We start from the raw sequence: 14640 nt of genomic DNA, 5'->3' as shown, positions 1-14640 counted from the left end.
AAAATGGAATCCCGGGATTATAAAAAAAAAACAAAAAAAAACCTAACTGCTGGGATTGAAAAGTGTCTGGAATTGGATTCAATACTCCAGACCTATAATTGAGTGTGTTCATACTGTAGCGTGCACGGGGGAAGGAAGCAGCAGGGCTGGTAAGTGACATAATCACACACGAAGACATAAGTCCGATATATATGGAATGTCACTTGGGTCAAAAATGTGTGCTGTTTAAACGTTTCAACTAAATTACTACGCGTAGTACTGTATGGAAGGCCATCTGGGTCAGAAACGTGTGCTGTTTAGTACACGTTTCAAATAAATTACTATGCGGAGTACTGTGATACACTACGCGTTCTGTTTTGTTAATTACACGTACTATTTTTACAACAAATTTGGGCCAAATAGTTATTTAGAAATGAAATAAGACCAATGAATTTAAAGAAGGGAGGCTGTGTGGCCCAGTGGTTAAAGAAACGGGCTTGTAACCAGGAGGTCCCTGGTTCAAATCCCAGCTCAGCCACTGACTCATTGTGTGACTTGAGCAAGTTATCTAACCTCCTTGTGCTTCGTCTTTCGGGTGAGACGTTGTGGGAAGTGACTCAGCAGCTGCTGCATAGTTCATATACTAGTCTCGTATCTTGTAAAGCTCTTTGTGATGGTGGTCTACTATGAAAGGCGCTATATAAAAATTATTAAAGTATGTGTACTAAATGATCCAATGAAATGTCGCCTGACATTGTCCATGCTCTTCCAAAAGTGATCAGGGAATCTGAATATTTTTAAAAGCCGTCTCAAACCTTTTTAAACTTGCCTTTCTAATTTTTTATTTTTTTTTTACTTCTGTTTGTAATTTGTTAAAGGCAAGCATGCAACATCCCCCAACTGTTGCTGTTGCAGAGATACCTGTACGCGGACCCGGCCCCGCAGTGGTGCGCGCTGGCCTCCCTCTTCCTGCGCCAGCTGCACCGCTTGGGCTACGACCGGCAGCTGTTCTGGCTCGACCTCCCGGGGATCCGTCTCCCCGAGCTGCCGGTCTTTTACAGGGACCTGCTCAAGACCCGGAGCATGTTCGACATCGGCCGAGACGCGGTTCCGACCGAGGGGGAGGAATTCCTTCTGGAGCCCCTGCTGCACAACCCCCATCTAGGTGCGCAGGCGTTGGAATCCCCCGCGGTGCGGAGCCTGTTGATCTCGGCCAAGGTGACCAGAGTCTGGGATCTCCTGGATCACCAACGCTCGGCGTGGCTGACTCCCGAGTCGCTGGTCGCCAGGGCGACTCGGGGGACCCTCAGAACGGCCCGCCGGGCGATCCGGGAGTGCAAAGCAGCTTTGCACCCAGACTCTGTCGGGTATCTCGAGGGGGTCCTCAGGACCGGGGAGCCATCGTCCCTCCCTACCCCCGGCTCTCCGGTCCTGCTGATCAAACCAAAGGATCGGGCTCCCCCTCAGCCTCCCCTCGAGAATCACCTGAGCAGGACCTCGCAGTTCTCCTCGACCCCCCTTCGTTCCGTGTCGAGGAGGACCCTGTACGCGATGGCGCTCCACACCCTCCACTTCCTCGCCCTCGTCTCCCGCCGGGACACCGCTTGGCGGGAGCCCCTCCGACCCCCGGAGGGCGAGAGGCCCCAGTGGGAGGCTTTGTACTCCCCGCTGGTCCCCAGAGGCGCTGGGGACCTGGGCTGGAGGGTGCTACACGGAGCGCTCGCGTCAGGAGAGGTCCTGCGTCACTTCACCGACTCGGACCCCGCATGCCCTTTCTGCGGCGAGTCCGAGTCGGTGTTCCACATCTACCTCCTCTGCGCCAGGCTGCAGCCGTTCTTTTTGTTCCTAAAGAACCTACTGCTGCAGTTCTGGCTGCATTTTTCCCCCACCCTTTTTATTTTCGGGCACCCTGTTCGTGGCTCCACCAGGAAGAGAGACCTCCTGGTGAATCTGCTCCTGGCTCTTGGCAAACTTACCATCTACAAGACCAGGAAGCGTAAGATCACCGGGGAGGGTCTCTTTGACTGTGGGGCCATGTTCAGGGCCCTCCTCCGTTCCCGGGTGGCGTTGGAGCACGCCGACGCGGAGTCCACTGGCGACATGACGACTTTTGTCGACCAGTGGGCTCTGGGTGGCGTGCTCTGCACCACCCCCCCCTTTGTTTTGAACGTTTAATTTAATTTACTGGCTTAGTTAACGGCTGGTTTTTGTTGGCCCCCCTTTTGATTAGGGGGTGCCAAACTGAATCTTTTCACCGGCTGCCTTTGGGCAGCTGGTGCGTCGGCTGCCAATAGGCAGCCGGCGCAGTTTTTTATCGGCCATTAAATAGGCTGTTGACATTCTCTCTGTGGTGTGAAGACTTGCCCATACATTGTACCGAGTCAAAAGAAAGAAAACGTGCCTATTCGGGTCAAAAATTCTAACTGCGTTAAACAAAATAAGCAGCACGCTGTTTGAATCGAGGTGGCTGTGCTGGATCGTAGGCTACCTGCAGTACTGATTTAACTTGGCTACAACCAGCAGTAATAATTGTCCGTGTGATGTTCAAGTTTGTTTTCTGAAAGCTGTAATTTGTTTTACGTTCTGTTTAGCAGCGTTTGTATTAGCCTTTCGTTTAATGCGTGATTCTGAAGCGAAATAACGATTGATCATATTTTCTCAAGTCACATTACAAGATGTGCAAAACAATGTACTTCCATCTGCATGTAACGTTTCTTTGGGAAATGTCTTGACACGATCCTCAGCCGAAATATATTTTGCTTTTTTTGCTTTGTCCGCCATTTTTGGTATTTGACCTCAAATGCTGAAAACTAGGTTGTATGTATCAACAACGTCTTTTTAAATCGTAACATATTAGGCAAACCCATTAAAACGTTAGGGTACATCAGGTTATGAAGCGAACTTTTAATAAGCCCAGTATTGTCTGGTCATAGTCAGCTGAACCTTAGGGCATTTCCAGTACCAATAAAAGTTGATCTAACTAGGGTAGAAATGTGATGTACTAAAATTAACCATTTAAGTACTATCAATGTTGTAACCCTGTCTAAATAACTGTAATAATAGCTTGTACTACTATCTATCTTACAAACGTATAGGGCAGTTGGGCAGTGTTTACCCATATAAAGATTCACTCAGGCAAAAACATCTGTCTGGTTCAAATTGATTCATTTAAAGATTATCGCCTTGAGCTGGGAAATAGTATTCGCTCCTAAAACAGAGTGGCAGTTGAATTAACTTTCCACAAGGCCTTCGAATGTGGTGGTTATTTGGCACAAAGTTTCACTATATAAATAGACAACCAGGCAGCAGGATTCACTCAGACTTCAGCAAAGTTCTGATATCAACTTTATCTGCTCTGCTCAGGAACAGCTCAGGCTTCCACTCTGATACTGGTCATGGCTACTTTTGTTTCGGTGAGTTTCTTTTAACTTGTGTGTCTTATCTTAATTGGACAGAACATACATTTATGCTTTTTGCATGCTTTTTACTTTTTTAAAAGTGCTGGTGCCTGTGAATTTAGTGCTTATGAAAGGTGACTCAATATGGCATTGGGTTTAGCAGGGTAGAGATGATGATTGCCATTATTTGTTTCTTAAGTCTTAATAGTGCACCCATATTTATATTCATTTTGATTAGGAGGCGGTGTGGTCCAGTGGTTAAAGAAAAGGGCTTGTAACCAGAAAGTCCCCAGTTCAAATCCCACCTCAGCCACTGACTCATTGTGTGATCCTGAGCAAGTCACTTAACCTCCTTGTGCTCCGTTTTTCGGGTGAGACGTAATTGTAAGTGACTCTGCAGCTGATGCATAGTTCACACACCCTAGTCTCTGTAAGTCGCCTTGGATAAAGGTGTCTGCTAAATAAACAAATAATTAGCCAGTACTTCAGAATGTTTAGTATCAATCATGCTTTGGTCATTTAATGTTCAGTTTTTGATAGGAGAAAAGAACATGACATGTTATATTATGGAATTCAACAATAGTTTGTGTTTATCTGTAAAGTGTTTATCTGTATTCAGTAATGGGTACTGCCCCTATAAAGTTTGGACTTCAGTGAAAAAACGAGTGTGATGCATATCTGATTATTTCATTTTGGCACATTCCAACCCTTGTCTGTTTTAAAGGACTGTGTTTTAAAATAAGTAGGCTTCTGTTTAGATGTACTGTAGTTGGTTTTGTTGGTACAGTACTATATTTTCAATAGATGTATTTTAATTCAGAACAATATGATTCTGAAAATATCACTTGCCAAAAGAGGCGACTGTGGATACGTGGACTGTAATACAGTACATATTTTTAAATCCGGTACATATTGTCGCAGTATGTAAAATTCCACATTAACGACCCAACAGCAAAATGAAATAAAAATGTTACCCATGCAAAGAACTGCGTAAAACATACAAGGCAATGCAATATAGCAAACAACAACAACACCAGTTTTCAGAATTAAAACATTATCCAAAGTCAGTATATAAAATATCAGAATATAGTGCTCGATAAGCCCTAATGTCACAGTTCACTTGCAAATGAAAATGCACGATAAAAAAAATGCATCACAGTATCTAAAACTGTTTAATGATTAACTTTTACATCTTATAGGAGGCTGTGTGGTCCAGTGGTTAAAGAAAAGGGCTTATAACTAAGAGGTCCCCGGTTCAAATCCCATCTCAGCCACTGACTCATTGTGTGACCCTGAGCAAGTCACTTAACCTCCTTGTGCGCCGTCTTTCGGGTGAGACGTAATTGTAAGTGACTCTGCAACTGATGCATAGTTCACACACCCTCGTCTCTGTAAGTTGCCTTGGATAATACATCTGCTAAATAAACAAATAAAAAATAATAATAATCTTGTTCACTTTGTTTTTGCTGCATTTTTGTCATGTGAAATTGGAGGAAGCGCTGTGTAACTGCACAATAGAGACAGACTGATTTGGAATGCGACAAATAAAGAAATAAAAGCGGGCTGTGATGGATAAACAATTACATTGTAACATTGAAGAGATGAGCTTTGTATCAGAAAACTGATGACAGAGTCGGAAATCGCGTGTGACGGGGAAGTGCATTCATTTGTTACATACATATAATAGGGGTTGGTTTTATTAGTAATACAAACCACGACTGACGTGTATCTGGGTAACGGCTATCCGAGTGCTGACTATATATTTAATTTAACTTTAAATATAAATAGTAACCGCTATTACGCTGTACTGAAGTAGAAAAGGTTATCATTCAAGTAGCCATTATATTGTATCTAAGGGAATGATAAAGAAATGGGAGGTACTGTAACTGAATCATGTTTGAGATGTTAACCGCAATAAGATCTTAGTAACCAGGTGCATAATAAAGTATTCTTGTACCAGGTAATACAGTTGAAAAGCATTTGAAACAGTTTCCTTTCCCTGGTGACAGATCAAAGCTCTGTTGTACAATGAGATTTGTTTGTCAAAAGCACAATCTTTTCATAAAATTACAGCTCAGAAGATCTATGATGTGGTTTTGCTTAGATGACCCAATTACAAATGTTTTTACAGTTCACACTCAGTTACCAATATGAGTTATTAGAAGGGATATGGGTCAACTGACAACATTATCGAGTTATTTTCCTAATTAGAAATTGTAGGTCTTTTACAATCTGTTACTTTACAAAGTAAGGAAGTCAAAATTCTTGGCGAAACCGTAGAAAAACTCTATTTAACCTCTTAAGGAGCTCAGTTTCAGTCTGCTCAATCCTTTTCTATCTGTTTCATGTTTGTTTTTACATTCTGCATTTCTGTTACTAATTCGCTTTTGTATTGCCTCCTAGCTGGTCACCTGTTACAGCAGTAGCAAGACTTCAAGACACAATGGGGTCAACAAAGACTTCTTGGCTGCATTTTCACACAATTGTAACACACCAAACAGTCTTGGTAAACACAGAGCTGCAGTGAGGACACCACAATCCACTGGAAAAGGAAGTGTATCTCGCACAAAGTCTGGGGCAAAAGGGAAAAGTCCTTCCACAACCCCAAGGTCATTTTTATATTTCAGTATATAAATGCTTTTAAAAAGCCAAGTTGTACTTTTTTATTTGCATTTGGAAAGCCAAAGTCTAGTTTCTTGGGTATGGGTAGAGAGTAATGATATATGTAATTCAACCCATTAGAATTATAACCTGTAATCTGGTCCACAATGATCCATGCTTGGAGCCACTAGTGTTTGAAAAGAAATGGATAAATGCAGGACGACCATTGCATTTATAATTGTTTATGATTTTATTGATTTATTTTTATTTTTATGACAGATCCACATCTTCTGGGCCTGCTACGTCATCTCCTACTACTAAGCCCATCTGTGCCAAGAAGTTCTCCTTTTCTCATCCAAAGATGCTCTTGAACCATTAACAGAAACAGAGCAGCAAAAAGGGTGGCCTTCAAGACTTCCTCTCTTCACTTTGAACTTTTAGATTAAAGTTATGTGCAGGCAAGATGTTTGGCCTGGATTCAGTTAAATGATTTGCTGGGAGAAAAATCAAGATGCTCAATTCATATAGATGGTTGGTCATCTGTCAACAAACGTAATGCCAAACATATTGCAAAATAACATTGCTTTGATTGATTTGCACATTAGCAGTTTTATCTTTTGTTGGACAGTAATCTTCGCTGGCCTGTCCAGGCGTCCCTTGATGTGGTTTTCTGTTGTTTTTGAAAGGGGTTTGGAGATGGAAATGGAAACATCAAAACAAACCATGTTTGTTGCTGAAATACTGAGGTGATCGTTTAAAAAAATGTTTGTTGTGTGCTTTGAAATTTTGGAATAAGCAACAACAAAAATTACTAAAAAGCTTTAATGAGCTACAATCTTAATTTTAGTTAATCAAAACAGGCTTTAAAAAACAGCCTTGAACAAACATTCCTTAAAATAGTCTTAAACCTTTGTGAATATGGCCCTATATTTTTAAAAGCATGTTGTGCTTAATGTTAAAGTATAGTCATTTAATATTTTAATCCAAATGTATATCATTTCCTGAAACTACCTGGATCCTTTAAAATGTTTATGTACAATATAAATAATGTACTTATTTACTCATTCTCACAGTAAAAGTTTAAAACTTGGAGCTGCTTCCAGGCAGTTATAGTCTCAGTGTAATGGCTTTAGGATAGAGCACACTGACAAGTTTGTTTTTTTGTTTGTTATAACCGCAAACTTGTGTGACAGTAAGTAAGTAGTACAGCTGGTTTTAACTTTGCTTATATATTTAACTGATTTTGCTGGTCCTGTGGTTAAAAAATTGTTTATGTTTTTTTGAAAGGGTGTAGTTTGCCTTAAGATTTGATTTGTCACATATTTGTCACATAACTACAGTAATTCCAAAATTGCTGGGTGACCAAAGAAATACAGTAACAAATATGCTGTGCATTTTTTATTAAAATACTTTTTAATAAAATGCTTATTGTCTTCTAAGTGACCTTTTCCTTTATCATATATATATATATATATATAATATATATATGTGTTAAAGTTTATTGTTTCTGATAATTATTTGGGTACATTTAGAAAATGATCCATCCTTATCCTGCTTCTAAAAAAATGTAATACATACTGTAAATAAATAATTGTGTAAACCACCTTCAAAAGTTTGTGGAAATGTTCTCTTCTTGCTCGTATGCATTTCTTTTACTTTGCATCCAAATGAATGCTTCCTGTGTAAGTTAAACTAATTTAAATCAAAAGTATATGAACTTATTTAACTAATTTGAAGGGGGCATTGTGGTGAAACGAATGGTTATATAGTAGAGCTATGAATAAGTATCTGAATACAAAATGTGCAAATTTGTAGTGTCATGTATTACAAATAGATTACATTATGAAACTATATGTCTTCATCTTTATAGTCTGCTAGTGTGCTTTAAGACACTGAGTTTCATTTCAAATAAAGGGGATGGTGACTTGCTTATATCTTACCATACTGGTAGATAATACTGGTTAATGTGGGTTATGTAGGTATGTTGATTTTATGATGAAAATATAAACAACACACATTTTAAACTCAAATAATGCAACACCTGCCCAAGAGCTGCGATAATCACCCTGGTTTCATAATATTGTTTGCAGTGCAAAGAATCTGATTATTAAAATGTTTTTTGACCCTGAACTCATCACCCCTTCAAGTTTAAAAGCTGTTACCCAGCCTCTTTGTTGCACATGAGAAAAGTAAGAGAGGAAATAACTGTCTCAAAAATGTTTTAAGAAGAGAAACAGAATATCAAGTACAGTGTTTATTTAGGTAATAAAGAAAAAGCACACTTTAGCTCAGTTTTGTTTTTAAATTAATGTATGAAAATGTTCAACCAAAGATATACCTAGTTAATAATTAGATTATATATGGAGAGCTGTATCTCCCATAGAGCTTGGTGAATCTTAGTCTTATTACTACCATGTAAGTGTGTGTAATAAGACTGACACCACTGCCATGGCCTGTAATCAATTACAGGTCGTGGCAGTGATGTCATAACCCTGTCAGAATTCTAAACAAACAGAAAAAATGGCAGACTCGAGATTTCTAGCTGACAGTGAGGCTGAGGTGGATAGTTTTATTCAGGAACAAGAAAACAAAGACACACAAAGGAGAACATTATGTGACCTAAACTTGTTCAGAGACTAAGAAGTGTTTCTGAGGAAAAAGATTCGCTGCAGCTCCCGGTGGAAGAACTCGACAGCCACCTGTCAAAATGTATCATGGCTGTTAGAAGAAAAGACGAGGGGGTGTCTGAACTCCGCACCCTAAAAAGGCATACTTGGCAGCATAGATAGATACCTAAAGAATAAAAACTGGCCACACAATCTACTTTGGAAACAGCCTTGCTTTCCTAAAAATGAGAAATAATTATGTATAGGTAAGTGTGTGTGTAATCAAGTCTGTTAAGGGCTTCTCGGGGTTCTGGGACATCAGAGGCCACTCAGCCCTCGAAGCCCTTCACAGGATTACACACACTTACCTATAGTTAATACTCTATATTAACATTCAATGTGTGTAGTCCTTGTAGCAACATTGGTAACAACAACAGTATCTCACAGGGGACCATATGTGTTTCTTCCCACCATCCATCATGGAAAATACAACCATATTGTATTTTAACCTATTGGTTCCCAGCGATGTTTCCAAACAGCAACTCGTTGCCTCCCTAGGGAATCAAAACACTTTTGGTTTATGAGCAGCACAGGTACAGTGCTTCGGTTGTTCTTCCTGTCCTACAGGTGGCGCGTTAGTATTTTATAGAAGTTCAACAGAAGAGGAAGTATTGCCCTTTGAATAAACAGTGGCGATGGGACGAGTGGGGGACAGTTTCAGTGTATTTAACTTAACTAGAAGGTTAAAGTGTAGTCGTGTAATTTAATGCAGTGCCAAATAGAAAAAAAAAAAAAAATGTCTGAGCAAAAAAGACCCAGAGATCAAGAGGACAGGACAGACATCAAACGGCAAAAGGAAAATACATTAAAGCATCTGGACCGATCTGTAAGGAAGCAAGCAAAAAAAACTGAACCAAGTACTGAAAATCAAACATATAGAGAGACCTTGTAAGGAAACAAACTGTTCTACGTCTTTGGTTCTGTATTACGTTGAACGTAAGCACACTTATTTCAGTCAAGAGCAGTCTGTGCTGTTTTTTTTTCTCTCTTAAATAAATTAATATACCACGCTACTACTAGTTGCACACAACGCAGCAAACTAATTAATTCAGAGATATGTCTATTTTTGTTCAACTAAAACTGTATAATTTATTATACCTTTTTTTAATTGATTACGTTTTTACTTGAATTTGTTTTAAAAATATTAATGAGCCCTTGTATTCGGAAAAAAGTAGAATCACATTATTACAAATGAGAATTGTATCCAGTAGTATAGGTTTTTATCATTCATTACAAACTAATGTAATTGAACTCATTTTAAGGTTATCTGCTGGCCCAATGAACAAAATGTGTACAGGTTAAAATTACAGACTTGATTTTAATCTGACAATTTGTATACAGTAAAAATATGCGGTATTTCATTTTAACACTTTAAAATATACAAGAACGTGGTTTTCATGCCGGTGTTAAACTGTCATGTGTTTCAATGTATGACTAATACATTTACTGGTCTTTTTTTTCTTTCCAGTTATGAGAAGCCCCCTCCTAGTCTGATAAAGGTTTGTGTGTTTTATATATAGTGACCTTAAGATTTTAGTGAGCAAGCTGTACCCCACGAGCAGATGAACCCCAAAGTGTAGCCCATGATAACCAATACGGAACGCATGGGGGCACGTCTTTGGATGCCCCATGTACCCCCTTAGACGCCTTGCTCACTAAATATCTAGGTATCCCTAGATAGGTTATCGTCTCCTCTTTGCAAAAACACAAAAAATTAGTCAGCAAGCCATACCTACCCCACGAGCAGCAGCACTCCAAAGTATAACTTAATAATCCCTTTGCTCTTGTTGATAAACGGGGTCCAAAGTATGATGCTGAAGTTGGCATCTTATTCGGACAATATAATGGGCTACACTTTGGGGTTCTTCTACACGTGGGGTACAGCTTGCTCCTCACTAAAACGAGAACACTGCAATGTGTAATCTCTGCAGCACAAGTATTTCGAATTGTAAATCAACGAGTTAAGTGCTCAATCTTCAAAAATGCAAGCAACCGTATGCTAGTTTGAAAGAAAACACACAATGTGGCAAAAAAACAAACAAGCATTTGATCTTTTACTGTCAGCGATGTGATGCATCTCGGGCTGAAAAAAAAGTTTTTTTTTGTTTTTGTTTTTTTTAAGTTAACTTTAATTTGGATGTTGACTGCAAACTACTCAGGCAATGTTAAGCCTTTGTTGTTTCAGTTCTGTTGATCGCCTACTGATATTGGCTTGATTCCAGAATCAGACTTATAAAAAAATGATTATTATATTATGGAATCAGCAAGTACTGGTATAGTATATCTCGTCTTTATGTTCTATATTATAGCATAGATGTTATTGAGCAAACGTTTTGTTGTGCTTTGTTAGTGACCAGTCATTTTGTGTGTTTTAAACGAGTTTTCAAAAGGTTTTAAAAATGCAGTTGAAGATTTTTATAAAGTTTTGCATTTTATAGTTAAAACCCCTCTGCTGTGTATTCTTATTTCTCATTTTTTACTTTGAATACATTTGATGCCTTAGATGTTTCTTCGCTGTTGGTGTATTTATCTGTGCGTCCCTATGTGTGGTTGCTGCTAATACGTTCTAAAGACCTGTCACTGTTATGAGTAATTAGAGGTTGAGTATTCGGGTATTCAAAACTTTTATTCTAGGTATATTCGAATTTATTATTATTCTAAATTCCCACCCCTAGTGCAGATTACAGGAACGTTCACAGGCTTGCGTTTAAAAAATGCAGGAAAAGTACATTTTCTAACGGGGTGTAGCAGTGGTGAACAAACATTCGTAATGCTTAAAAAGCAGTCATTCAGAACTGAAACCTCTCCATCTCCCCTTGTCATGCCGAATTCTGCATTATTTTGAAATATGCGAATGCGTCGGCGTTTCATTGAATTTTGTCAATGTGACTGCTTACGCTATTTATTTATTCATCGCTGTGGTTTAACTGAACTTATGGTATAAGCGAAATGTACTTTTTAGACATCAAAACAGTATACACTGGCGACTGCTGCTTTGGTTGCCCTTGTACGTGCCCTGATGTTTTTCTTTAAAAAAAAAAAAAAAAAATGTAATTGCTGGTACTTTGTCCAGTTCAGGAAATTCATCTTCATACCATTCTTCAACAGTTTTTCCATTAAAAATATCACATTTTGATTCTGGATCTGGCTTTTTTTTTAAGTTAATGGTTATTTTTTAAGTTAATGGTTAGAATTAGGACAGGTAAGTGGCTGAGGAATTTGAATCAAAGGTGATGTCTGTTGAAAGGTTGTGTGGGATTAAAGTATGGCTGATAGAATGCAGCTAACCAATATATAATATATAATATAGTGGAAATGCCTGTACATAAAATAAGTCCTTCTCCAATATTCTGATATCCCTCAGGCATTGAGGATATCAGAATCTTTAGAAATAAGGATGCTCTGGTGTCAGTCTGTCAAAAATGATGTATGGCATGTTTAAATAGGATGTAGGTCATCTGAATCTATTCTTGTTCTAGTGGCAGGGGATGTAGTGTATACTTTAGTGTTTAGCTTGCTGGAAGAAAATGTACAAGGATTGGAGTTAAAATAAGTTACAATAAAATTAATATCTGTTTAGAGAGCAGAGTACTTGCAGGCTAATGTGGACAATCCTTATGGGCAGTACTTCAGTAATGGCAAATGTCTAAGGAGTTTTGTTTTGCAGGAGGATGATGACAAACCTGAGGACTGTATACCCAACTCTCCAGGCAATCAAGATGCATGGGAATTTCTGGCCTAAAGGTCTCTGGATGCCTAAAGGTCACTAAAGGTCTCTGGATGGCAAAGAAGTAAAGGTCATGCAGTGTAAGTACAGTCAACAAAGTGGTGGAGGAAAAAAGGCAGCAGCCACAGTGCATTGGTAATTGGTAGGTAGAAGGTAGTGTTACACATGATGTGCTCCACAGTGTCACAACCTCTACTGTAGCACATAAGGGTGTATATGTTCTGTGTTGCCAGTAGTTGAAGCATCTGATATTGTGGATATAATAACTCACTCACGATCATGACCTGTTCTCTTGACCCTTGTCCATCTAAGTTGGTAGTTCAATGTTCCGACCTGTCTTGCTTCTCAAATTACTAAAGTTATAAATCTCTCTAGATTCTGGAGTGGTTCCACCGGCATTAAAACGTTCCACTGTGACACCAATTCTGAAAAAACCCTCATTAGACCCTGATACTTTAAATAACTATCGTCCAATATCAAACTTGTCTTTTGTGGCCAAGGTTCTGGAGAAGGTTGTTACTAGACAAATACTAGATTTATATTTCTACTAATCATCTCTTTAAAAAAATTAAATCTGGATTCTTGAAACAACATAGTACTGAGTCAGCACTGGTACGCATAGTCAATGACCTGATCAGTGCAGATAACCCATAGTAGTGAGTCAGCACTGGTACGCATAGTTAATGACCTGATCAGTGCAGATAACCCATAGTAGTGAGTCAGCACTGGTACGCATAGTTAATGACCTGATCAGTGCAGATAACCTATTGATCAGTGCAGATAACCTATTGATCAGTGCAGATAATGGGAAACCATCAACAGTTGTTCTGTTGGATATCACTGCTGCCTAGATAAGTGTGTTGGACTAAGTGGAATTGTGCTTTCTTGGTTTTGTTATCTATACAACCAAAAGTACTGTGTCCTGTGGTGGTGCTGACTCTGATATGTTTAATATGTCTTCTGGTGTCCCGCAGGGTTCAGTTCTTGGCCCTCTTCTTTTCAATCTCTATATTCTTCCATTAGGTAGAGTAATTAGAGAACATGGATTTCCATTCCTATGCGATTGACACACAACTCTATATCAAATTAACCCCTCAGTCATGGCAGTTGCGGTGCTGAAAAAACAGTACAAGACTGGAGACGAAACAGACAAACCTAAACATGGCGAAAGAAAAACGAGCTGATAGAGGAGGAAAGTGTTAATGGCCTGAGGTAGAAAACATTTTGTTTGAATGGAGTACCTTTAATTACTTGAATACATACTGAAAACATGTTCTGTGTGTCAGTGTAACGCAGTGGAACACTTGTAAAGTATGTGTATGGTTCTGATTAACAAAACAAAATGAATGTATTTGTACAGCTTGAAGTTTCATACAATTGTACTTCACCGTATGCACAATAAGATGTTCTGTTTACTGGTTGTTAGAGGGTGCACTGTTTAGTTTATTCTTTTTTTTTATTTTGCTTTTTTAATTGATGCAAAGAGCCCTGTTTTAATCATTTTCTTTTAAATTTGAATTAATACAACTAATTTGTAAAAGCCAATGCAGCTGCAACTGTTCAGTAAAGCAAAGAAGATATGTTCTAGAAGTGTTTGGGTACTTGACAAGCTAAAATAAAATAGGTTAATACAGATGTGATGTAGGATGTATAACTTGATTTTACGCTCTGTTGATTATTACTATAAATCCATTCAAGTACCATTTATCGGTGGTTTACACTGTTACTACTGGAATTTACAGTACTGTAGTAGTATTATGTCTATTTTGATTTATTTTGACATTGCATTTAAATTTACTTGAACCAAGTATTTTGAAGTTTTGAAAAACTGAATAGTTTCTAGCAGTTTAACTAAAAACGAAAAACACTGTAAAATATGAATGTAATAAAATATTGCAAACAACGGTTATTTCAAACTAAACCTGTGTATTTTTTTTTATTTATCGGTGTTGAGCATGTAAGGGGGGGGAAAAATCAATTGCATTGACACAAAAAAGGTGTTTTCCTAAAATTGAAGTCTCAAAAAAGGGGAGCGGCTTTTACGCCAGTGCGACCTTTTTATGGTAACTCTTTTATGGTTTTTTAAATGCTGTTTCTAATGTTATATATATATAATCTCTCTCTCTCTCTCTCACTCTGTATATACAGTGTACATATATATATATCTATATAGATGTATCTATATATATATATATATCTATCTATATGGATATATCTATATATATATATATATATATCTCCTTATATGTGATGTTATTAACAATTGCTG

At 38.5% G+C, this 14640-nt stretch overlaps 1 protein-coding gene and 1 long non-coding RNA gene across 2 annotated transcripts; both read left to right on the top strand.

Annotated features, from left to right (window-relative positions):
• The first annotated feature begins 3243 nt into the window (after nucleotides 1-3243).
• Nucleotides 3244-7600, top strand: LOC117435473 (UPF0711 protein C18orf21 homolog). The gene is made up of 3 exons (XM_034058657.3): nucleotides 3244-3392; nucleotides 5781-5986; nucleotides 6258-7600. The coding sequence occupies exons 1-3, from the start codon at nucleotides 3375-3377 to the stop codon at nucleotides 6355-6357; spliced, it is 324 nt and encodes a 107-aa protein (XP_033914548.3). The 5' UTR covers nucleotides 3244-3374; the 3' UTR covers nucleotides 6358-7600.
• A 1655-nt stretch (nucleotides 7601-9255) lies between these two features.
• LOC131716677 (uncharacterized) lies at nucleotides 9256-14322 on the top strand. The gene is made up of 3 exons (XR_009315568.1): nucleotides 9256-9580; nucleotides 10113-10143; nucleotides 12312-14322. It is a non-coding gene; the product is annotated as an uncharacterized LOC131716677 (long non-coding RNA).
• The last annotated feature ends 318 nt before the right edge of the window (nucleotides 14323-14640 follow it).

Source organism: Acipenser ruthenus, chromosome 3, assembly GCF_902713425.1.
Source record: "Acipenser ruthenus chromosome 3, fAciRut3.2 maternal haplotype, whole genome shotgun sequence".
Lineage (NCBI taxonomy): Eukaryota > Metazoa > Chordata > Actinopteri > Acipenseriformes > Acipenseridae > Acipenser > Acipenser ruthenus.
The sequence above is the reverse complement of the archived record's forward strand: the minus strand, read 5'-3'. Positions and strand labels throughout refer to the sequence as shown.